General features: G+C 45.1%; 1 protein-coding gene across 1 annotated transcript in view; it reads right to left on the reverse strand.

Annotated features, from left to right (window-relative positions):
• DPY19L1 (dpy-19 like C-mannosyltransferase 1) overlaps positions 1-25,223 on the reverse strand; it is a 377,005-nt gene that overhangs the window by 28,315 nt on the left and 323,467 nt on the right. The window contains exon 21 of the mRNA XM_069215489.1: positions 9,121-9,246. Coding sequence (XP_069071590.1) covers positions 9,121-9,246 — 126 coding nt within the window. The remainder of the gene's footprint in view (positions 1-9,120; positions 9,247-25,223) is intronic.

Genomic DNA, 25,223 nt, shown 5'->3' on the forward strand with positions numbered 1-25,223 from the left:
TGGTCCCTGGACTTGAGCAAACCAGATTATGCAATGAAGGCACCAAATGTGCCCTTCAAAGCAGCCCAGTGGGTGGGGAGGCTACCCCTCCCAAGACCAGTAACATGTATTTCCAAATGAGAGGAGGCTGCATCCCCATACTACAGGAAATCCTTTGTTCTGCTGTCTCCTGCTCAAACTGGTCAAGCAATGCAGAATCGTGTCTGAGGGGCTGCAGCATCACGGGCTGCCCGCAGACCATGGCAGACTGGTAGGAGAAGAACTGGGAGATCCTCTTCGGAACCCCCACAGTGCATGGAATCATGCCATCAAAACTGGAATCAGTATTGGTGTATGATTCCAACATGTTTGATACCAAACATGCTCAGGTTCCAAGCTGCCATCATGTAGCTGGACCACAGGGAGTGACCAGTGGCCAGTACATAGCTAAAATGGCTTCCCCGCACTTATGAAGTCCAGGGAATTGCTTAGGGTTACCTCTGCTCATGCACCGGTGTCCACACACACAGGGACCTGCACCCTGCCATATGGGCTGAAAGGGCCTACCATAGGAGTGACATACAGCGCCCTGGTGTAGTGAACAGCAGTGATAGGGTGCATTCACATTTTCACACAGGCTGCAAAGGGCAGGCCTGCGGACACAGTTCACATGGGCTCCCCTTGGTGGCATAATACATACTGCAGTCCATGGGGGACCTCTGGTGTACCAATGTCCTGGGTACCTAAGTACCCCCTACCAGGAACTTACAGGGGTACACCAGAAGGCCAATTGTGGGGTGAAAGAAGTACCAAGCCAACCAACTTTAGAGGAGAGAGCACAATCACTGGGGTCCTAATAAGCAGGATCCCAGTAAAAACTGTATAAGCACACTGACATCAAGCATAAAGTGGGGTAAATATGCCAGAAAGAGGGGAATTTCCTACAACTAGACTATGGAGACACCCTGTACGCAAGGATTACCTATGACCTCAAAAGAAGACAGCAGACTGTCCAGAATGCAGCAGCCTGACTAGTCCTCAACCTCCCATGTTAAGTCCACATTACACCACACCTATGGGAACTTCACTGGCTCCTGATACACAAGTGTGCACACTGTAAACTCCTCACCCACACGTACAAAGCTCTGCACAACATTGGCCCTACCTACCTGAACGGTCATATTCACTCCCACCAACCTTCCAGACACCTCTCTTTCAGGGGTCTGAACCTTCTCGTACCTGGCCCCTAAAGTTCGGACGGCCTTCCATAACACATCAGAGCCGCTTCCTCTCCTCTTGAATTTTGCAGGCAGCTGAAGATCTGGCTTTTCGAGTAAGCCACCAGGGCTGGCCTCACACATCTGCTACAGAGCGCCTGGATACCCTCAAGGGTGATCAACACACTATAATATAACATAGCACATAACGGATTAGACACTAGGCAGAAGTTGTTCAAGTTCTCCAGATGCGACTCTTACTTTCTTAGTAATGATGAGGCCTGGCTTATTTTTTAGTGTTTGTGATCAAACCTTGACAAAAACAACTGTCCCATCTTCTTTTATATCTGAAGTGCTTCTTTATTGATTTACAAGTTTAAGTTGTTGCAGGGATGCATATGTGGGTGAATTAACTAATGCTTGCATAGATGGATAGATGAGTTGGTGAGTAAATAAATGGTGAATTACAGAGTGAGACAAATGATAAATTGGTGAGTGCATCGTCAATGGACCTGTTTACCATCTTACCCACTCATCCATCACTGTCATACATTAGTGGACTTGCCTGTTCATCTAGCCACCCAGCCACATATTTACCCAAATACCTATACACTCACATACCTTCATTCACTCACTCATTCATGCATCCACTCAGTTGCCCATTGATTCTCTATGCACTTTTTCCCTGGACATGCATCCCTCCATTAATCCACTCATTCAGTCAAACTTGCATTCATCCACTAACCTACCTACAGACCCAGTCATACAAAACAGGCAATAAATAAGCATAGTTATTTAAAAAAAAAAAAAAAAAAAAAGATCAATTCGCTTTGCCAGTTCTAGCAATACACGTCATTTGAACATTCAGTTGCACTAGCCTCCAGTCAGGTAAATAATTATCCTTAAAACGTTGTGGCTCATTCGCAGGGTTTTCTGTAAAACATCCTCCAGCTTTTCATTCACTATATTCCCCTAAAAAGTCTAAGCTTCACTTCTCAACTTTCATTTCTATTTCCCTGTTTTAAACTATCCCAAACAGGGAGTGCCCCTCTCTACCTATTAGAGCCCTAACTGTGGAATTGTCTTTCATTTCACATCAAGAGCTTTCAGTCCTATTTAGCATTCAGAAAAGCCATCAAAACTCACATTTTCTGCTAAATTATGCTTTATAGTTTCAAATTGTATTCCTCTAGACCACAGAGCCTACAATGGTAAATGGCTGCTTAATGATATTATTCAAATCAAATACCAGGGGATGAATCCATATTATGACGAGTTCAGGATTAATCTAGTCAGTAAGAAAATGAGCAAAAAAGAAAACAAATTGCTCGTTATTTAAGGGCTCTTTTTTTCATTTTTATCCTGTCCGAGTCTTCATATTTAAAGAGAAGTGTAATCAATTTGATTATGTACACACGTGAACCTCCTGTATTCTGATACGGTACAACCTTACTTAAAACCCACTAGTGTACACAGGGGAGGCTTTTGGCCAACTCACTCGAGTTAGTGGCATGTTTGGTTGGCCGCTAACAGCCATTTGCTTGCTAGCTTCTCCTTCATGGTTTCAGATAATGCAGGCTGCATTTGCTCATTGCTCATGCGTTATATGAGGATGCTCCTCCGGCATAGATAGTTTGCCATGTGTGCTACAGGTGGCAACCTACGAACAGCAGTGGCCATTTGCCCACGGAGGGTGTCAGCAGCAACAGCATACATCTTGCTAGAACATCCATGCTTTCTGTCCCTCCTAGTCCCCATACGTTTGCTGCTGTGATCAGTGGCGTTAGATATTTTCGAAGTCAAAGTTTAACAATGTATTGTTATAGAACTACATTGTTCTTTACAAAATCATTTGTATTTTCTGTGAGGAAATGGGGTATATTACATGGTGTGGTTGTGCGACCACAACATGCAATACATTTAGCAACCCCTTTAAGATGGTTAGGTTTAATTTGTCAAACCTTCAGCTCAACCCTAGGTAGCTGTGGCTCTGAGCATCAAGGACTTGCACAAAGAAACAAGTGTAAAGTATTTGAACATCACCTAAACAATTAAAGAAAAAAATCAACAAGATACCAAAGAAATTTGACACCAGTTTACTAAAATAGAATGTATTTTTAGGTACTACAATGAAAAAGATCCACCGGAGGATTCCGAAAATTCTACAAGGTATAGAAAATCAAACCATTTCACTCAACCACAAACAAGCATTGGCAAATTAAACAAATTTGACATTTAGAAACCTTTTCTACAAAAAGTTGGGGCTAACTGGTCACCGTCACTGGGGGACCAATTCCAGTAAGGAGCCAGTCAGCGTGACTAGCAAGATAATCTAAACAGGTACCTTGGCAGGTGAAGCAGTTTTCATGCAGTTCCAAGTACCTTTATCCTGTGAGGGCTTACATACAGAAGTGGTCCTGAAGCAAGGGATGAAGGATGTTAAGATGCTTAAAGGATGCAGTGGATGTGATGCGCTTGACGGGGGTTCTGCTCGGTCCACGAAGCTGAGAACATTATGTTTCTGAATGCTTTTGAATGGAAGAAAATGATTAAGCTAACTTCCCTTTCAAATTTTTCCCCTCCTCGGTCCACGAAGGGGATGATGTGATTCAGGTCACAGGGTCAACAGACTTCGAAGTCCTTTCACTGCCTGCAGAAGTCCAGTCGCCACTGGACAACCTGTCGCCCAGTACTACAGTCTTAGGTCAATTATTTCGGTGTTGATAACTCTTCCTCTTGAGGTCCTAGCTGCACTCTGACAGCACTCCCCAGTTCAGCGAACTCAGGTGCAACTTTATGTGTTTGGTATTAGTCACTGGTGCTCCAGGGCGGCAATTGGTGGCAAGGTGAAGACTTTGGTTAGCTGTTGAGTATGAGGCCAATTCAATGACCCTTGGAGCCTCTTGGCTTTGGCTGGGCTATGGAGACAACTACTCCTTGGGCAGGACACAGCAGGCACAGTCCCGCTCCTATGCTAGCCACCAGGGTCAGCAGGTGCAGTACACGCCACAGCAGCTTCTCTTTGCCTTTTGCACAGTGTAGCAGGAGAGTCCTTTTGCCAGTCCAGTCGGGATCTGAGTTCAGGGTGCCCTACTTATGCTCAGAAAATGCCCTCAGGGCAGGATGCGTTTGATAGCCCAATGGGCTACCAAGTTCCCTCCCAACTGATCATCACTTCCTGCAAAGTGTGGCATTTGGGCACCCCAGGATGCACCATTCTTTCCACTTCCAGTATGTCAGGATGCCTCTCACATGTAATGACCCCTGCTTGTAAGCAGGAACCTGTGCCTCAATTTCATAGAACTTGAAATTTCATTCCTCCAGTGGAAAACACTACGGACCAGATGTACACTCATTTATTCACAGAATCAGGCTGTTTCTGACCGTTTAAATGTACAAAAGCACAAACTGCTATTTGGTAAGAGGTTACCGAATTGCAATTTGTGTTAGGGATTGGGTACATAGAAGGGGTGTGTTTACGGCATCCCTTCCAAATGCAGAATCAGTATGGTATGTATTACTGTTTTGCAACCAAATTCCAGTCGCAAAACAGTAATACTTTACTGCCAGTTGAAAAGTGTTAATAACCCATTTGCAAATGGGAATGGGATCCCTCGGGATACCTTCCCCTTTGTGACTGTCAATAAAAATGAAATAATAAAAATATTTTACCAGCAGGCATTTGAACAAGGACCACTGTCTGCTCTTTAAAAAATAAACATAAAATCTCCATTTTCTTTTTTTAAACATATCCTATTTTCTTTAGGTTTTTAAAAAAAAGCAATCACAGACATGGTCTGCTGACCCAAGGAGGCCACCATACCTGCGATAGTGACAATTCCTATTGGGTCAGAAATTGAAACCGATCAACTAGGAATCGCTATTAAGGAATAAAAGTTTTTGTACATTAGGAATACTCATTTCCTAATTGCGATTCTGAGATAATCACAATTAGGGAATCGTTATTCCTATTATCAGGACACCTGGTCCCATATCAACTAACAAACCAAAGCCACCAGCTGCCAATGCAGACTGCAGTGGCTCCTGGAGTGATTTTGGTAAACAAGCAGGGCTATTGCACAGAAAGAGTACAGGAAGTCATGTGGTTCCCAAAGGAAGATGGCCCCTTAAACACTGGAAGGGTATAAGTTTAGGTATGTTTAAAAGCCTTTTCAAGCCTGAACTTTGTGAACGCTGCTATAAAGAGGGATAACAGCTCAGCCCTCCACACCAAAGTATGCCCCCTCTTTCATGCCACTGAGCCAGGGACATCCTACACTTGATAAATTTGTATCAATGATTTTCCTGGAGGCCTGCAAGAATGTGCTCAACCCATCGTTAGGTAATTTATAAACGACAAGCTCAAACTAGTTCAACAATTAACATTCTAGTGCAGTGAAGTACTAAACAAATGCTTAGAACAGACTCTTTTGTTCACAAAGCTCTATTGTATGGTATTTACTCTGGACGCAAAGTAAAAAAAAAAGGGCCAATGCATAGTCTATTTTATTAAGGGCTCTGAAATTGAGAAAAAAAATGAATCTCGGTTACTGGCTAATAGTCAGCATGGACATGGCCACAGATCAGGGTATCCTCCAGGAAGGTTCAATGATACGCCTGATGATACTAACGAGGGAAAAGTACATGATCATATCACATCGGCCAGAGACATCCAATGTTTGCACCAAGACTATGCAGTGGACAATCTCAAGATTGTTAGAATGAGATTCGTGAACACCTTTCTGCATTTAGGTCTAGCTTGACTGATTTAGCTGTCACCAGAGCTCATGTGAATAACATAACAAGCACTGGCAAAGCGAATAAGTCTGGCCTTTTATTTGTTAAACTGCTAAATAGTTGATCTGTGAGGTTGATGTGATTAGAGAGTCACTCAACACATTTGGCATAACTAAAAGCCCGGCCTACTGGTTTGATACTGCTTGTGTTTTTTTACTTTTGTGAAGTTCCAGTACAAAGCTGTTTTGAGACAGAGTGTGTGCTTAGAGAAAACAAATTCTTTGTTGCCTTCTTTTTACCTGCCAAATCATTTTATGTCCATTGTCTTAATGCTATGAATAGAAAACAAGTTAAAAAATGGTGCCTGAGTTCATATGTATGTTTTAGTTTTATAAAGCAGGTATCATAAAGTGTTGTGACACTAAGGGGAGAAACAGGAAATAAAACTGGAGATCAAAATTAAAGAGATGAGTTTTAAGGGCCTTGCTAAAACAGAGATGGCTAGGTTGGGCAAGGAGGTCGTATGGCAGCTGAACATCAGCTCTTTCCCCTAGGAAAATCCAACTTTGTCAGCATGTACTAGTAATCGTAGAGACAATTTTTGTGACTAAAGATGCAGTCATAAGCCAAATGAACAGATGATGGATGGAATGCTGAACAAATCAAACATTCTTCCGCAGTGACAGATCTGGGCAGATGTGGGTCCCATGCTCGCAATGCCACTGGATCAAGCTAGTCTGGCTGATATGGGGTGATACCCCAAGACCAGTCCTAGGATGCTTGTTTCCGGTCCAGGGAGGGCCTGGCCTGGCAGTTCGGGCTGGACTGTTCCCATGAGGAGCAGGGTCAAGACTGCTTTGGATATGGCTGGGTCCAAACTGGAATGGCATGGTAAGCAAAAATGCTTGATTTGTCCAGCATTTCATCCATCATCTGTTCTTTTTGCATTTGTCGCCCTAAGTGGGAGAGTATGCCCAGACATAGGTCCCGTGCTCACTGTGCCAATTCATTGAAGCTAGCAGGGCTGATGAGGGGTGATATCCCGAAACCGGTCCCAGGATGCTTGTTTCCAGTCCTGGGAGGGCCTGGCCTGGTAGTTTGAGCAGGAATTTTTCCATGGGGAACAGGGTCAAGACTGATTTGCATATGGCTAGTTGCAAACTGGTGTGTTGTGGTAAGTAAATAAACAATGGATTAAACCCAAATCTGTGACGGGATGAATGTTTGATTTGTTCAGTATTCCGTCCATCATCTGTTGTTTTTAGCTTTTGTCACCCTAAATGGTAAGAGTATGCCTAGAAGTGGGTCCTGTGCTCACTGTGCTGCTGAATTCAATCTAGCCTGGCTGATGAGTGGTGACACCCCGAAAAACGGTCCCCGGATGCTTGTTTCCGGTCTAGGGAAGGCCTGGCAGCTCGGACTGGACAGTTCCCATGGGGAGCAGCGTCAAGACTGATTTGCATGTGGCTGCGTTGAAACTGGGGTGGCGTGGTCAACAAAAAAATTATGGATTAAACCCAGATCTGTGACTGGGGGTGAATGTTTGATTTGTTCAGGATTATGTCTATCATCTGTTCTTTTTGCTTTTGTCATCCTAAGTGGGAAGGTTATGCATAAACGTAGGCATCATGCTCACTGTGCCACTGGATTCAAGCTAGCCTGGCTGATACCACAAAACTGGTCCTAGGATGCTTCTTTCCGGTCTAGGGAGGACCTGGCCTGGAAGTTTGGGCTGGACTGATCCCATGGGGAGCAGGGTCAAGAATGATCTCCATATGTATGGGTCCAAACTGGGGTGGCATGGTCGGCAAAGAACCTATGGATTAAACCCAGATCTAAGACTAGGGGGTGAATGTTTGATTTGTTCAGCATTCTGTCCATCATCTGTTCTTTTTGCTCTTGTCATATGCCATGTCAGATGAAATTTGTTGCCTATTACTGCAGCCTTAGTAGGAACATTCCACCACCAGTGTCATTCTATGCATGGAGCAACTGAGTAACACAACTTGGGAACAACCACAATAAACTATATCACATAAAGTGTGTTTTCTTTTTCACATGCTACCAAGCAAAAACACTGAAAAAAAATGAAGCCTCGTGTCACTCTCATCGTATTTTGGAATATACTGTCGACAAAATAATAAAGCATTACAGAAGGCTGAATTAATTTCCAGTGTAGTGTCGGACAAAAACTTGTTCTTGGTGCTACTGCTTACCTTTTTAGGTTTGGTGTAATGAAACTCACCAGTTGTTCCAAAATACTGCATAAATATCGAACCAGAATCCCACCATTCTGCTCCATGTCACAGGAGCAAATGAGGAGTGGGTGCACTCAATGCAGATTGTGGGTGACGAGGCAGTAACAGGACTGTCAGGATCCTGAAGAGAATCATGGCACTCTGAAACTATGCATTTACTCCATATAGATCATTATAGGGAGGAGTGTGCTAACTATGCAAGTGAGCACTCCTCCCTATATGGACCTATCTCACTACCACTGAAACGGTACAGAAGTATAAAGAGGCAAAACGTCCTATGTGATTGGCTGATACTTCCAGCACCAAATGGCTTCACTGATGACTGATTCAAATTACGACTGAGACCTTCAACATGCAATGATTGAAGGCATCGCTCCTTTCTGGGGATATTGTTGTATTGGTGACATGGGTCTGAAAGACAGCCTAGATAGACATAATATGTCTGTGTCAGGGAGAATCACCTGATCTGTGTGTAATACACTTGAGTACAGAAAGAACCACACAGACTTCAAATCCTTTTCACATTTGTGCTAAGTAGAAAGTTCTCTAGTTGTATCCCGTTCAGCATGGACCTTTCATTACTCTGCAGGAAACAGGTAGAATTATTAGTACAAAATGCTGCAGTTGTGACTGGACATAACTGTAAAAGGTGCAACAGTAATGACTTGCATCAGCTGTCATACTATTGAGATGGATATTACAATCTTTATGAATAATCTTGAGCTTCACTATTTTCTCTTATTGTGACAGACAAAAAATGGGATTCTATTGAAGACAACAGAATATAAATTACATTAAACTGCAAATAAGAAGAGGGAACTTAGCTAGCAAATCAGGGTTCTGATATCCCTTTTTTCAACTCTCCGCTGTTATAGTGCAAAAAGAACAAATACCATAATATCTGCTATTTAAGGTTGCTTTATACTCACTTTGTTTTCCTCACACACCATGAATCTTCTAGAACGTAGTACTGAACTCCTAATTTATTCAGGTTTGCCTTTACCTCTTTTGCTGGCTTTCGACTGTAGACTGAATACACTATTTTAGTTACTGCCCTTCAAAGAAAAAGGAAAATATTGATATTAGACTGCATTGAAAATAAAAAAAACTATTGGACTATTTTTAGACTTAAAACACACATACTGACTCAATACACCAATACAAAAGTCCCAAGTTCAACATATGATTTCAGAATACTCTTGTTAGAATAGGAAAATGGAATCCTTATAATTAAACAGGGTCACACCTTTCAGAAATATTGACATGATGTGCAATATTCCCCAAACTGTAGATTCTCTGAAAGGCACTAACAGAAAAATATGCACCCGAAAACATTATTGCTTAGAGCACAACAATAAAATCCACTTTCTGCCTCTGCCCTCCTCCCCTTGTGTAGCCAAGATGTTGTGGATACCAGATATCAGCTGCAGTTATATTAATAACTCTTAATAAAGAGAGAGAGAGATTGTTTTTAGTATGTGCATTGTATGTGAGTGTGGCAAAGTAGTTTTTGAGACAAGAACAGTCATGTTTTTATAATTCATTAATAATTTCCATATTTTTCATTTTCCTTATATTAATATTTTTATGAGTTTTTCTGGGGAGGACAAGGATGAGTCATTTTAGGAGGCGTGCAGAGATTCCTTCATGAAGAGTGCTACCGTAGTCCAGACTGCTGGTGACGAGGGCTTGAGTGATAGACCTTCTGGTGTCGATCGGGAGGATGATGTGGTGTCTACGTCAGGGGTAGTATCCGTCGGTACCTGGGGCAGGCGAACTCTCAGAACTCCTGAGACTTAAAGTCAATACATGATCCATGTCGTATGGAAGGATATATCTAGGTGGTATATGTCCGCTGTGATTTTCTCCATCCCAAAAAGGCCCCAAAGATGTTGAAATCACTCTCCAAAATCTGGAGCACTTGCTGTGCCCCAGCCTGGCCAGTCTGGCTGCACACATGACCATTGTTATGGCTCTGCCCCAGGGGGACCGCAATGGGTAGGTCAGTGAACTGAGCATTCCTTGCAAGATATAGGGCCAGGAATTACAGCAGGCCAGTATGAAACATAGCATTTATGTTGTGAAGTACTTCCTCCCAGTATGCAGCCACTTTTGGGCAATCCCACATAATGTGCTTTATGTCCTTACCCCCACAATTCCTCCAACATGTGGAAGGTGTGGATGTGGAAGGTGTGGCTGGGCACTATTTCTAAACGTGTTCCAGTCTATAGTACCAATAAAGAGTCATCTGCAGAAGAGTGCTGTTAGCCCTGACAGCTTTAGGGTGGTCATCCCCCAACTTTTTGCCTGCCTTCCTCCATTTTCCTGACACTGTTTTTGCTGGCTTTAGGACTCTGCGCACTTTACCACTGCTGTCCAACGCTAACATGCATATGCTCTCTCCCCCAAACATGGTAACATTGGTTCATACCCAATTGGCATTTTTAATTTATCTGTAAGTCCCTAGCAAAGTGCACTACATGTGCCCAGGACCTATAAATTAAATGCTACTAGTGGGCCTGCAGCACTGATTGTGCCACCCACATAAGTAGGCCCTTAAACATGTCTCAAGCCTGCCATTGCAAGGCCTGTGTGTGCAGTTTCGCTGCCACTTCGACTTGGCAGTTAAAATTACTTGCTGAGTCTTAAACTCTCCTTTATCTTCATATAAGTCACCCTTAAGGTAGGCCCTAGGTAACCCATAGGGCAGGGTGCTATGGAGGTAAAAGGCAGGACGTGTCCTGGTAGTGAAAAAATCATAAATTTGTTTTCCACTAGCATGAGGCCTGCTCTCATAGACTAGCATTAGATCTTCCCTCATATACCTTCAAGTGGTAGATTCTGATCTGGATGGAGTAGCCCTGTCATATTTAGTATTGCAAGAATGGTAATAGAAAACCTTGCTTACTGGTGAAGTAGGATTCAATATTACTATTTTAGAAATGACACTTTTAGAAAGTGGGCATTTCTCTGCCACTTACTGCAATCTGTGCTTTACAGCCTGTCTCCAATCCACATCTGGTCTGTGATCGTTGACAGCTCCCCTTGTGCAATCCACCCAGACAACCACAAACACAGGACTCTTAGTCACATCTGCATTCATCTGCATACTGAATGGGTCTTCCTGGGCAAAAAGGGTGGAGGGGCTCACATTTACATTTCAAAGGCCAGTGGCCTGCCCTCACACAAATGACTGACAACCTTCCACAGGGATGCTGGCAGACAGGACTGGGCTGAAAGGGAAACTTGTGCACTTCAAAACCACTCTTTGAAGTTTCCACCCCTTCAAAGGCAGTTTTGGGTCTATAAACGGGGTCTCTGACCCTACCAAATCAGACACCTACACCTGAACTCTGTTAGAGGAGCTGCCTGGCTGCCTAAAGAACTCATCTGGACTGCTTTGCTGAGAAGGACTGAGGCCCTGCTTGTGGCCCTGCTGCCCTCCTGGCCTCTGATTTTGCTGGAAGGACTCTGTCTTCCCTATAAGTGCTCTCCTGTTTTGAAGACTCAGGGACAGCAAAAACTTCACCAGCTAGCTAGTTTTCCAACTTCAGCGACGCCAGGACAGACTTCAGCGACGCCAGCACCGACGCCGCAGCCTGCTACCGATTCGTGAACATCGCTGCATAGAACGACCGCGGACTGCAACGCAGGTCCGACACTGCCGCGACACCGCTGACGTCACACATGGCCATTGTGACACTATGAAGTCGACACATCACGTCTTGACCGACTGGATCTATCGACCCCACCGGGTGACAAGGGACCGAGACATAGCCACCTACCGCGCACCAGCTCCCCCTGCAACTGCACAGAACCGATGCCTAGCCTCCACCTGTCTCACAGTGTGGAACCGACACCTCATCTCCCTGGACACCGCAAGGGACTGACGCCACACCGGCCCCAGCAACGCCTCATCGTCCCGACTCCATGCAATGTCTTTGCATCCTCGTTTTCAAAAGGTACTGTAGCTGGGGGTCCGTGAGACTCCGTGACCGGTGCCTGTGGCATTGGATTATTGGGAACGACTCAGTCAACAACGCCGTTATAGCCCCAGTTGGAGCTGTTGTGTTTCTAAGTGCTTAAGAGAGATTTAATCTTTAAAAATTCATAACTTTGCTTGTGTGCATTGGAGATTCATTGTTTTGACCTTATTTTATTCAGATACATATTATCTATTTTTCTAAACTTGTGTGGTGGGTTTTTGTGATGTTCTCACTGTGTTACTGTATGATGTATTGCAAAAATACTTTACACATTGCCTTCTAAGTTTAGCCTGACTGCTCAGTGCCAAACTACCAAACTAGGCACAGGATAATTTGGATTGTGTTGTGACTTACCGTGACTAGGATTGTGGTCCCTACTTGGACAAGGGTTTATACCTCTGCCAACTAGAGACCCCATTTCTAACAAGAGCCCTTTCCTAAGTTGCTAGTAGCTGAGACCCTTGCTCTAGTGTACATGTCCCTCCACTTCCTGTCCGTCAATGTCCATTCTAGTTCTGTCTCCCATCGCTCTTGCACTGGTGAGTGGTCTGTGATGGCCTGGCGACATAAACATCTATAGATATCTGACAGAATGTGCTTGTCGTCCCTTTTCATGACTAACCACTTTTCACAAGTTGAAGAACTCTACGTGGCGTCTTTTTCATGGTGGGTTGCAGGACCCAGTGTTGGATTTGCCAATAGTGTAGTCGTTCTCTGGGGGATCTTAATCCTGTTTTAACTGCTCAAAGCGTGCAATGCCCTCTGCTGTGAAGACATCCCCCACCCTTTAACCATTTGAGATCCTGCCAGGCCTGGTGTGCGACACCCGTTGCTGCCTGCGTACAGTCAGGATTGGTCAGTATGGGGGTCAAGGGGAAAGGCATGCTGTAGCAAGTCTGCCTCATACATCTAACATCGCCTTCACGACTGCGGAGGTGTAATCGTTGGGCAGCCTACGGCTTTTTCACCAGCCAGGGGACTTTCCAAATGTGTATGCCTGCTACTGACTGGTCTATGAAACACCAGTGTTTTTTTTTCGGAGGTGGGGCAATGCCATTCCACCATATAGCAGAGTTGCACCATTGCACAGTAGTGCATCCTCTCTCCTCTCTCACCTGGTAGGAACTATCTTTCCTCAATCGGGGTGTCTTGCCATCCCAGATTAAGTGGTCTATGAATCTCTGCATTTATTCTAGCATTTTCGGGATTGTTAGCATAAAGTATAATATTCTACGAAGCAAGGTCATCCTAATTGCCTCGATTTGGCCCAACAGGTCAGTCTCCCAATTCTCCAGCTGTGAGACGCGGTACGGGTGGCAGCTAGTGAGTCTATGTAATTAAGACTGACATTATTTTCAACAGTAGAGCAGATTAAGATTCCTAAATAAGGAATGTGGTGTTGTGTCCAGAGCAGTGGGTACTTCTTTGTGAGGGCAACAATAAAGCCTTGGGGTGCATTAAGGGCTATAATTAGGAATTTAGAGGTCTTAATTTAAAAACTTGAGGTTTGTTAAACTCATCTAGTTCAGAGAGTAGTGCCATAATAGAGGACAGGGAAGCCATTAGCATCACCATGACATCATCAGCATAAAGGGCTGTTTTCTGTTGGTGCACACCAACTGCACCCCTTTTATATTTCGATCGAACCATTTCCTTTTGGCCAATGACTTCATAAATAGTGTGAACTGGAAGAGAGATGGGGCCAACGGTGCCTCGTCCCCTGTCGCAATACAAGGGGCCTCAAGAGAGAAGGCCACTGACCTCAACTCTCACTGTTGCAGCCACATACCCACTAAATATCCATTTCTGGATCCAAGGACCCAGAAACACTTTTTCTCGTGTCTCGGCTAGGTATGGAAAATGGATTTGGTCAAAAGACGTTTTGTCATTAATGGAGATCCAGAAGGTGTGGATGTTGTTTAGTGTTGCCACTGCATCCTCTTTCAGGAATGAAACCTGTTTAGTCTGGGGCTATCAGCCCCAGGCATGTACAAAGCTAGCCTCTGGTCTAATACCCCCTCAAGGGCTTCAAAATTACATTCAGTAGTGACATGGATCTGTAGGGGGAGCAGCGCATGGGTCTTTCCAAGGCTTGGGTAAGTCACTACTGCTTCCTGCATGGATGAGGCCAGGGCTTCAATCTTTGCAAAGTCGTTGTAGAGCCATGTCAATACTGGGGCCAGCAGAATGCAGAACATCTTATAGAAATCTGGGAGTCCATCAGTGCCAGGTGCCTCCCTAAGCGGAGTCTAGCTATTGCAGAAACAATTTCTGCTACTGTAATATCTTCTTCAAGTGAACTCTCCTGTTCAGGTGTTATGGATGGTAGCGAGACATCCACTAGGTATGTGTCAATGCTAGAGAGGGATACGGGGTAGGCTGTGCAGAGCCCTGCATATAAACTACGAAACACATTGGCTATACTAGTGGCATTCTTCATTGCCCCAACCCTCCCCCCGTTTGTGTAGTTATATGTCCTTTTGTGCTGTCCTGCAGTTTTGCTCTTAACTTGCCAATAGATGGCCTGCCTTATTGCCTCCTGTATAGTAGTGATGTTTTAGCCATAGAAGCACCAGCATCTTGTCAGTATCCAGTGCCTTAAGTTGTTGTCTTGCTAATGCGAGTTTGCTGCCATAGGCGTTTGGATGCTGTTTATTTATTAGCCTTCTCTAGGTCTTTAACCTTCCCTTCTAGATCCATTCTCTTATCCGGTCACTCCCTATTGAATCATGTCATTTGTGAAGTAAATTCTCCCTGGATAACCGCTTTCAATGTCTCCCACAATATCAGATGGTAATGTGAAGGGTATCATTAATGTTGGGAAAGGATACTTTTCTGCAATTGATAGTAACTATCACCTGCTCATGTTTCAGTAAATTGTCATTAAGTCTCCCTGATTGTGTAGGTGTGTCTATGGGCGCCGCCCAGAATTATAAGGTGATAGGCAGGTAGTGGGAAAGGGTGGATGTCTCAATGCTGGCTCGTGTGGTTAGCGCATGGATGTATGTGTTCCCTAGTGTAGAAAGCTAGCGCTCTATATGGTGCACCAAAAAGAAGTACACCGTGCAGAGAGTCCAATGGACCCCAATTGGTTTGCAGAGGCAAAAGTAGATAGTACTAACGCTGTATTTTGTGGTAGCGCGAGCGAACAGTTAGGCTTATCAGAGGGTAGTGCTAAGCATTTGTTGCAGTCACAATAAATGAGACACACATATAAATCCGAGACCAATTTACAAATATTACACTTCTTTTTATATACACTTTGAAACCAAGAACTTCGATACTGGGTAAGCACATTTTTACGCACAAATACTTTTCACTTGCGAAAGAGGACACAGTGCAATTTTGAGTTCTTCAATGTTAAGCTATGGGAGGAAAACAGGTTCAGCAAACAGGTACTTTACGACGACTTACGAGACCAAACTCTGAGACCTAAGGTAAATATTGGCCAAAGGTCAGGACCACACCAACAGGTCACTTCGGGCAGCACTGGGGCAACCAGGTGCAAAGGTGTAGTATGGTATCGGGTGCCCAATGTATTTCAATGGGGACTGGTCTCAGTGGAAATAGGCTGCAGGCTCTGTATAGGAAGCCAGTCGGGGAAAACCAACAGGTAGGTAACAACCTTGGGGTGCTCGGGATGAAGGTGCACCTTTAGTCCTCTTCTCCTAGGCCGAGGGGTGATGCATGCAGGGGTGTCCTTTGGTTTTGGATTTCTGTGTCCGGAAGCACTGTCAGTTCGGGATCCTATGGTCTGAGGCTGCATGCATCGTCGTGGAGTCCAGGAGGGGTCGAACCACAGTGTACTCAAGCTCAGGAGAGCTGGGGGACGCTGTTGACACTAGAGACCCACTTCGGATCAGGGCGTAGACGATGGGAGCAGTGGTTGCTTCAAATGTCAGGTTTAACTCACCACAGAGCCTGTGGGATAGGAGGCCGCGTGAAGAGACTGTAGGTGACTTTGGGGAGTCCAGAAGGGGTGAAACCACAATAAAATCAGACTCTTGGGAGCTAGGAAACCTTGTTGGCACAGGAGGTACACTCTCACTCGGGTCAGTGACGGCGAGTGCAGTGGTGACTTCAGGTGTCAGGTTCTTGAAGCTCCGAACGCTACAGAGTCCTTTTTTTTGTTTTAAGAGTTGGTTGGGGGAGCAGGTCCGCTGCTCATGGGAGTCTTGAGTCTTTGTCAAAGGCAGGCAGTCCTCCTGGGTTTCTGGAGGCTCAGCTGCAGGACGAGCCGTCTTTTGGTGCCGAGTCCGTTGCGGGTTGCAGCCAGCCTGGCTGGATTGGTGCCAGATCAGCTGCTTCTCTTCTCCTCTTCAGTGGGTCATTAGGGCCGGAGTTCTTAGGTTCAGGGGTGCCACCTAATGAAAATGTCACTTACCCAGTGTACATCTGTTCGTGGCATCAGTCGCAGTAGATTTGCATGCTTTGCAATAGCTCGCCATCTGGTGTTGGGCCGGAGTGTTACAAGTTGTTTTTCTTCGAAGAAGTCTTTCGAGTCACGGGACCGAGTGACTCCTCCTTTTGTCTCCATTGCGCATGGGCGTCGACTCCATCTTCGATTGTTTTTCCCCGCAGAGGGTGAGGTAGGAGTTGAATTGTAGTAATAGTGCCCATGCAATGGAGTGACTAAGTATGCACCTATTTAAGGTTGAGATGATACATATATAAATAGTTGAAGGTAACTTCCAAACTGCTACAGGCTCCCGGGGAGGCGGGTGGGCACATGCAAATCTACTGCGACTGATGCCACGAACAGATGTACACTGGGTAAGTGACATTTTCAGTTCGATGGCATCTGTCGCTGTAGATACGCATGTTTTGCATAGACTAGTAAGCAGTTATCTCCCCAAAAGCGGTGGATCAGCCTGTAGGAGTGGAAGTAGTCTGAAATAATGTTCTTAGTACGGCTTGACCTACTGTGGCTTGTTGTGCGGATAACACGTCTACACAGTAGTGCTTGGTGAATGTGTGAGGCGTAGACCATGTGGCTGCCTTACATATTTCTTGCATTGGGATGTTTCCTAGAAAGGCCATGGTAGCACCTTTCTTTCTGGTTGAGTGTGCCCTTGGTGTAATGGGCAGCTGTCGTTTAGCTTTAAGGTAGCAGATTTGGATGCATTTAACTATCCATCTGGCTATACCTTGTTTTGATATTGGGTTTCCTGCATGAGGTATTTGAAATGCAATAAATAGTTGTTTAGTCTTTCTGATGTTTTTTGTTCTGTCAATGTAATACATCAATGCTCTTTTGACATCTAATGTATGTAGTGCCCTTTCAGCTACGGTATCTGGCTGTGGAAAGAACACTGGAAGTTCCACTGTTTGATTTAGATGGAACGGTGAAATAACCTTTGGCAAAAATTTAGGATTGGTCCTTAGGACGACCTTATTCTTGTGTAGTTGTATAAAAGGTTCCTGTATTGTAAACGCCTGAATCTCGCTTACTCTTCTTAGGGAAGTAATGGCGATGAGAAATGCCACCTTCCAGGTTAGGAACTGTATTTCGCAGGAGTGCATGGGTTCAAAAGGTGGACCCATAAGTCTAGTTAGGACAACATTTAGGTTCCATGAAGGAACAGGTGGTGTTCTTGGTGGTATAATTCTCCTAAGGCCCTCCATGAATGCTTTAATGACTGGTATCTTATATAGGGAAGTTGAATAGGTAGTCTGCAGGTATGCAGATATTGCTGCAAGGTGTATTTTAATGGAAGAGAAAGCCAGGTTAGATTTTTGTAAGTGAAGCAAGTAACCCACTACATGTTCTGGAGTTGTGTGTAATGGTTGTATTTGATTAATATGGCAGTAGCAAACAAACCTCTTCCATTTACTTGCATAGCAGTGCCTGGTGGATGGCCTTCTGGCTTGTTTTATGACTTCCATACATTCTTGGGTAAGTTGTAAGTGCCCGAATTCTAGGATTTCAGGAGCCAGATTGCTAGATTCAGCGATGCTGGATCTGGGTGTCTGATCTTTTGGTTGTGTTGTGTCAACAGATCTGGCCTGTTGGGCAATTTGATGCAGGGTACTACTGATAGGTCTAGCAGCGTTGTGTACCAGGGTTGCCTTGCCCAAGTTGGTGCTATTAATATGAGTTTGAGTTTGTTTTGACTGAGTTTGTTTACCAGGTAAGGAAGGAGAGGGAGAGGAGGAAAAGCGTATGCAAATATCCCTGACCAGTTCATCCATAGGGCATTGCCTTGGGACTGTTTGTGTGGGTATCTGGATGCGAAGTTTTGGCATTTTGCGTTCTCCTTTGTCGCAAACAAGTCTATCTGAGGTGTTCCCCAGAGTTTGAAATAAGTGTTCAGAATTTGGGGGTGAATTTCCCATTCGTGGACCTGTTGGTGATCTCGAGAGAGATTGTCTGCGAGTTGATTTTGGATCCCTGGTATAAATTGTGCTATTAGGCGAATTTGGTTGTGAATTGCCCAACGCCAAATCTTTTGTGCTAGCAGGCTTAACTGCGTGGAGTGCGTCCCCCCTTGCTTGTTTAGATAATACATTGTTGTCATGTTGTCTGTTTTGACGAGAATGTATTTGTGAACTATTATTGGTTGGAAAGCTTTTAGTGCTTGAAAAACTGCTAGAAGTTCTAAGTGATTTATATGCAGTTTTGTTTGATGTACGTTCCATTGTCCTTGTATGCTGTGTTGATCGAGGTGTGCTCCCCACCCTGTCATGGAAGCATCTGTTGTTATTACGTATTGTGGCACTGGGTCTTGGAAAGGCCGACCTTTGTTTAAATTTATGTTGTTCCACCACAGAAGCGAGAGGTAAGTTTGGCGGTCTATTAACACCAGATCTAGAAGGTGACCCTGTGCTTGTGACCATTGTGATGCTAGGCACTGTTGTAAGGGCCTCATGTGCAGTCTTTCGTTTGGGACAATGGCTATGCATGAAGACATCATGCCTAGGAGTTGTAGTACCATCTTTGCTTGTATCCTTTGTGTTGGATACGTGCGTTGTATGATGGTGTTGAAATTTTGAATTCTTTGTGGACTTGGAGTGGCTACTCCTTTTGATGTGTCTATTATGGCTCCCAGGTATTGTTGTACCTTGCGCGGCAGAATTTTGGATTTTGTGAAATTGACGGTGAACCCTAGTTTGAAGAGGGTTTGTATGATATGATTTGTGTGATTTGAGCACTCTATTAACGAATGGGCCTTGATTAGCCAGTCGTCTAGATATGGGAACACATGTATTTGCTGCCTTCTTATGTGTGCAGCGACTACCGCTAGACATTTGGTAAAGACTCTTGGTGCGGTTGTTTATCCGAAAGGCAGTACCTTGAATTGGTAATGTATTCCCTTGAATACAAACCTTAGGTATTTCCTGTGCGATGGGTGTATTGGTATATGGAAATAAGCATCCTTGAGGTCTAAAGTTGCCATGTAGTTGTGTAGTTTTAGCAATGGCAATACTTCTTGTAGTGTGACCATGTGAAAGTGGTCTGATTTGATGAAAGTGTTCACTACTCTGAGGTCTAGGATTGGTCTCAGCGTTTTGTCCTTCTTTGGTATCAGAAAGTACAGTGAGTAAACTCCTGTGTTTATTTGTGTGTTTGGCACTAATTCGATTGCATTCTTTTGCAATAGTGCCTGCACTTCTATCTCCAGGAGATTGGAATGGTGTGTTGTCAAATTTTGTGCATTTGGTGGTATGTTTGGAGGGAATTGTAGAAATTCTATGCAATAACCATGTTGGATAATTGCTAGAACCCAAGTGTCTGTAGTGATTTCCTCCCATGCTTTGTAATAATGACTTATTCTTCCCCCCACTGGTGTTGTGTGGAGGGGGTGAGTGACATGTGAGTCACTGTTTAGTAGTAGGGGTTTTGGGGCTCTGAAATCTTCCTCTATTCCTAGGGAATTGCCCTCCTCTATATTGTCCCCGAAAACCTCCTCTATACTGTCCCTGGTAACTGGATGGTGTTGCTTGTGAGGTGCTGGCTTGTGTGCTCTGACCCCGAAACCCCCCTCGAAAGGGTGTTTTTTACGGAATGTGCTGTAATTCCCTCTGCTCTGCGGGGAGTAGAATGCACCCATGGCTTTGGCAGTGTCCGTATCTTTTTTGAGTTTCTCAATCGCTGTGTCCACTTCTGGACCGAACAGTTCTTTTTCGTTAAAAGGCATATTGAGAACTGCTTGTTGAATCTCTGGTTTAAATCCAGACGTTCGGAGCCATGCATGCCTTCTGATAGTTACAGATGTATTAATTGTCCGTGCAGCTGTATCTGCAGCGTCCATGGAGGAGCGGATCTGGTTGTTGGAAATGGTCTGTCCCTCCTCAACCACTTGTTTTGCCCTATTTTGTAAGTCCTTGGGCAGATGTTCAATGAGATGTTGCATCTCGTCCCAGTGGGCTCTGTCATAGCGCGCAAATAGTGCCTGGGAGTTCGCGATGCGCCACTGGTTTGCAGCTTGTGCTGCGACTCTCTTACCAGCTGCATCGAACTTGCGGCTTTCTTTATCTGGGGGTGGTGCATCTCCAGATGTGTGGGAGTTGGCCCTTTTCCTAGCTGCTCCTACAACGACAGAGTCTGGTGGCAGCTGTGTAGTGATGAAAACCGGGTCTGTAGGAGGCGCCTTATACTTTTTTTCCACCCTTGGTGTGATTGCCCTACTTTTGACCGGCTCCTTAAAGATTTCTTTTGCGTGCCGGAGCATACCAGGGAGCATAGGCAGGCTTTGGTATGAGCTGTGGGTGGAGGAGAGTGTGTTGAATTAAAAATCATCCTCGACCTGTTCTGAGTGGAGGCTTACGTTGTGAAATTGTGCTGCTCTAGCCACCACTTGAGAATACGCGGTGCTGTCCTCTGGTGGAGATGGCTTCGTAGGGTATGCCTCCGGACTGTTATCTGACACTGGGGCGTCGTATAGGTCCCATGCGTCTTGATCTTGGTCACCCTGACTTATGGTGGTGTGAGCTGGGGAGTGTGATGGAGTTTGTGCTGGTGAGACGTTAATCACGGGCGGAGGAGAGGGTGGTGGGGTAACTCTTTTCACCACTTTTGGTTGTGGTGTCTGTTCAGTTTGGAACTCCAACCTTCTCTTTCTTCTAATGGGGGGAAGGGTGCTTATTTTTGTTGTCCCCTGCTGTATGAAAATACGCTTTTGCGTATGGTTCACATCAGTTGATTGTAGCTCTTCCTCAAACCTATGCTTTTGCATTTGGGAGGTTAGCGAGTGCTCTTCTGTATAAGAGCCTGAAGCTGGGTCGCTTGCAGTTTGTTTCGGGACCGAAACCCTGTCTGCGTGTTTTTTCGGCTCCGAGGTGACTTTTTTCTTTTTCGGGGCCGAAACCTCTCGGCGTCGATCTTCTTCGGTGCCGCTGTCTCGGCGTCGAGCCGTGTCCACACCGGCATCTCGGTGTCGAGGCTTGTCTCCAGCACTTTCTCGGTCCCGAGAAGGCTGCGTGCCGGTGTCTCGACCGGAGTCGGACGATCTCGGCATTGTTTGGGCCTTTTTCGGTGCCGACGGTCGGTCACCGAATTTATGGGTGGAGCCATGGCCTGATGGCAGTGGCGTCCCCTGGGCCTTGTAAATCTTCCTCTGTGTGGTTTTCGACGTCTTACTCACGGTTTGTGTATCGTCGAATCCTTCGGAGTCCGATTCTTGGATCGAAAAGGATCCCTCCTCTTCTTGTTCCTCGAACTCCCGGTGGGCTGTCGGCGTGGACGCCATCTGAAGTCTTCTGGCTCGACGGTCTCGGAGAGTTTTTCGGGACCGGAACGCACGACAGGCCTCGCAGGTGTCTTCGCTGTGCTCAGGTGACAGGCACAGGTTACAGACCAAGTGTTGGTCTGTATAGGGGTATTTATTGTGGCATTTGGGGCAGAAACGGAACGGGGTCCGTTCCATCGGCGTTCTTCAGCACGTGGTCGGGCCGACCAGGCCCCGACGGGGGATCGAAAAACTACCCCGAAGGGCACCGGAGCTCTTCGATCTTCGATGCGGTGTTGAATCTAACTACGCCGATCCCGAACGCAACAATACCGACGAAAATCTTCCGAAATTAGCTATCTTTCCGTTCCGAAACTCGGAGCGACAGGAACACGTCCGAACCCGATGGCGGAAAAAAAACAATCGAAGATGGAGTCGACGCCCATGCGCAATGGAGACAAAAGGAGGAGTCACTCGGTCCCGTGACTCGAAAGACTTCTTCGAAGAAAAACAACTTGTAACACTCCGGCCCAACACCAGATGGCGAGCTATTGCAAAACATGCGTATCTACAGCGACAGATGCCATCGAACTATTCAATTTCGGGGCGCTACTGGGAGCGCCAGGTGGCAGCCAATAGGTTGCCCACCTTTAGGGTCACTACACACTCTTTATGACCACTTCCATTGGGAAGCTGGCATAACCTTGACCCTAGCTGTCTAATTCCAGCAAAAACGAGATGGAGGAATTTAAGAAGTGGTGTCCACTTCAGCTCATCCACCTTAGGGGTGGACTGGCAAGATGAGGGTGCACCTCCTAATCTATCTAATCTTCGCGCCTGTCTGGCCACCAAGAGACCAGGGTTGCATTACAAAAGCGGCTAGGCCTTTGAAGCTTCCTACCCTGGAATGTCCATCCTGCCTGGAGGAGGTGTCAACACCCCTGGCCAGTGCAGACTTTTGTCTCTGGCCTCCGAGAGCTCTGGCTCTCACCTTAGGGGTCAGAAATGTGGCTAAGGTGGCTGAACTGGTCAGGACCAGTCAGTCGGCACAATAGTAGCTGGCAGGTTTTCAGGGGGCACCTCTAAGGTGCCCTCTGGGTGCATGTATTGGTAAGTCAAACACTGGCATCAGTGTGGGTTCACCAGCATGAGATATTTGATACCAAACATCCCTATCTTCAGTGAAGCCATCATGTAGCTGGGGAACTTGCAGTGACCAGTGTCCAGCACATGTATTTAAAACGGGTTCCCTGGTCACTTACTATGTCTGAGAATTGACAAATACATAGCAGGGGCATATCTGTTTGTGCAGATTTGCCCTCATATGTACTATAATACACCGTGCCTTGGGGCTATAAGGTCTGCTAGAGGCGTGTCACATATATTACATGTATTGTTAGGAGACATGGCACACAGGCTGTGTGCCATGTTCTGTTTTCACTTTTGTCTACACCAAGACATGCAGCCTGTAATGGCAGCGTGCCATGTGCTTGGTGAGGGGTCCCTTAGGGTGGCACAATTCGTGCTGTGGCCATTAGGGACCCTTTTTAGTAGCCCTGGCCCAAGGTACAAAGGGTATCATTTACTAGGGAGTTACAGAGGGTGCTAAAGGTTTTGCCAATTGGGAAAACAACTGTGCAGTTTTGGAAAACAGATCTGGCACTGGGGACCTGGTTATCAGGAACCCAGTGTATTTTCAGTCAAAATCACATCAGATACTAGGAAATAATTGGGGGCTAACCATGCCAAAAAGGGTGCTTTCCTACACCAAGGAACTAATCTAGCCTAGCATAGGTCTGACAGGAGGCTGAAAAGAATGCATAGTCCTGTTGGGTTGGGCACAAGTCACACCATACATCAACCAGCTCCAGGTCTCTCACCCACCGCAGGCTTGCGTTCAAGAGAGCTCTGGTTTGCCCCATCCTTTGGGCGGATCTGACCAGGTCTGACTCCATGACTATGTTTAGATCCCCCACAATCAGTACATCTCTGTCTGGGGATGCTTGGATCTAAGTGAGAGCAGAATTGAGAAACGTTTCCTGATTGTCGTTTGGGGCATAAATTGATCCTAATGTGTGGGTAGTGGGCCAAAGCAAACCCCAAAATACCAGGAGTTGTCTGGAATATCTTTTTTTGTTTTTAACAATTTACCTTGAAACTTATAAGCAAACAAGATCGCCACTCACCCTGACATTTTTGGTCCAAAGGAAAAGAACTGTCTGGTGACCCAGCGGGATCTGAGCCTCGGTCAATCCCGCTTAATAAGTTGTGTTTCCTGCACTAGACAGATACGGCAGTCCGTGTCTCGCAAGAAAGAGAGCAAAGCCAAATCCTTAACTGGGGTATTGAGCCTTAAATTTTTATAATGCGATGTGTATAAGTGTCTGCAGTGATATAACTTATTTTATTTATTTACATATCTCCAATGTAATGTATGTATGTTCATGAACTGTCTAAAGTTACATTAATATTTTGACATTAATCTTATTTTGATACTTATATGATGTAATTTGTGTGGATATGTACAGTATCTAAATTGATATCACCAATTTGTTTTTACTTTATTTTTTACATATAGATCTTAGTGCTGATAAAACTTCCAGTGATTTATTTGTAATTCCTTTGCAGTACTCCTGAGTGGCCAGTTGTGGCACATGACTTAGTCCAAGGGCGGGGATACATTTGAGCCTGTTTAGGTTGAGTAGAGGTTGGTGTAACCTAAATGAATTAGAACTGAAATACACATTTGTAGTAATGTTTTTGAGTTTGCAAATCATTTCCCTTGCCCTTCCTTAATTTTCCCTTTGCTTCTCCCATTTTGTAATAGATAGTGCCAATTTTGCAGTCACTCACGTTTGCCACTACCACATTTGCACCTAAAATGCAGGAATACATGTGGAGAGTTCTAAGCACCCTTTGCAGATAACTCTGCACACAGTAGATGGGGGCCGACATAGGCATGGATATTCAATCATATCTATCGGGACTGTATTTATTAATATGTGAAGTAGTAGTGCAGGGGTAGCACTACTACACACTCATAAATTTCTTTGTGAATCGGGCCCATAAATCTGAAACCGTTTTTTGAGGATGTTGGGCCTGCACAATGCATTGCCAGCATTTTCTTATCTTGTATCGCTAAATCAGAGTTCCTTCTAGTTGTGAGTTGTGTTTGTGGTAGACAACTGATTATCCATGGAAGGAGAATAAAGATCATATGATTTATCTTGCTTTTGCTTGGGTCAGTGTCCAATACAGTACACTTTTGTAAACCTCTAATGTTACATTAAAAGGAATATCGCCTTCTCATTTACTTTTATTTTGCACTGGCCGCTATTTGAAGTCCATACTGTTTAAGAAACATTTCCCCCTTGTTTC

This window comes from Pleurodeles waltl, chromosome 2_1 (genome assembly GCF_031143425.1).
Source record: "Pleurodeles waltl isolate 20211129_DDA chromosome 2_1, aPleWal1.hap1.20221129, whole genome shotgun sequence".
Classification (NCBI taxonomy): Eukaryota; Metazoa; Chordata; class Amphibia; order Caudata; family Salamandridae; genus Pleurodeles; species Pleurodeles waltl.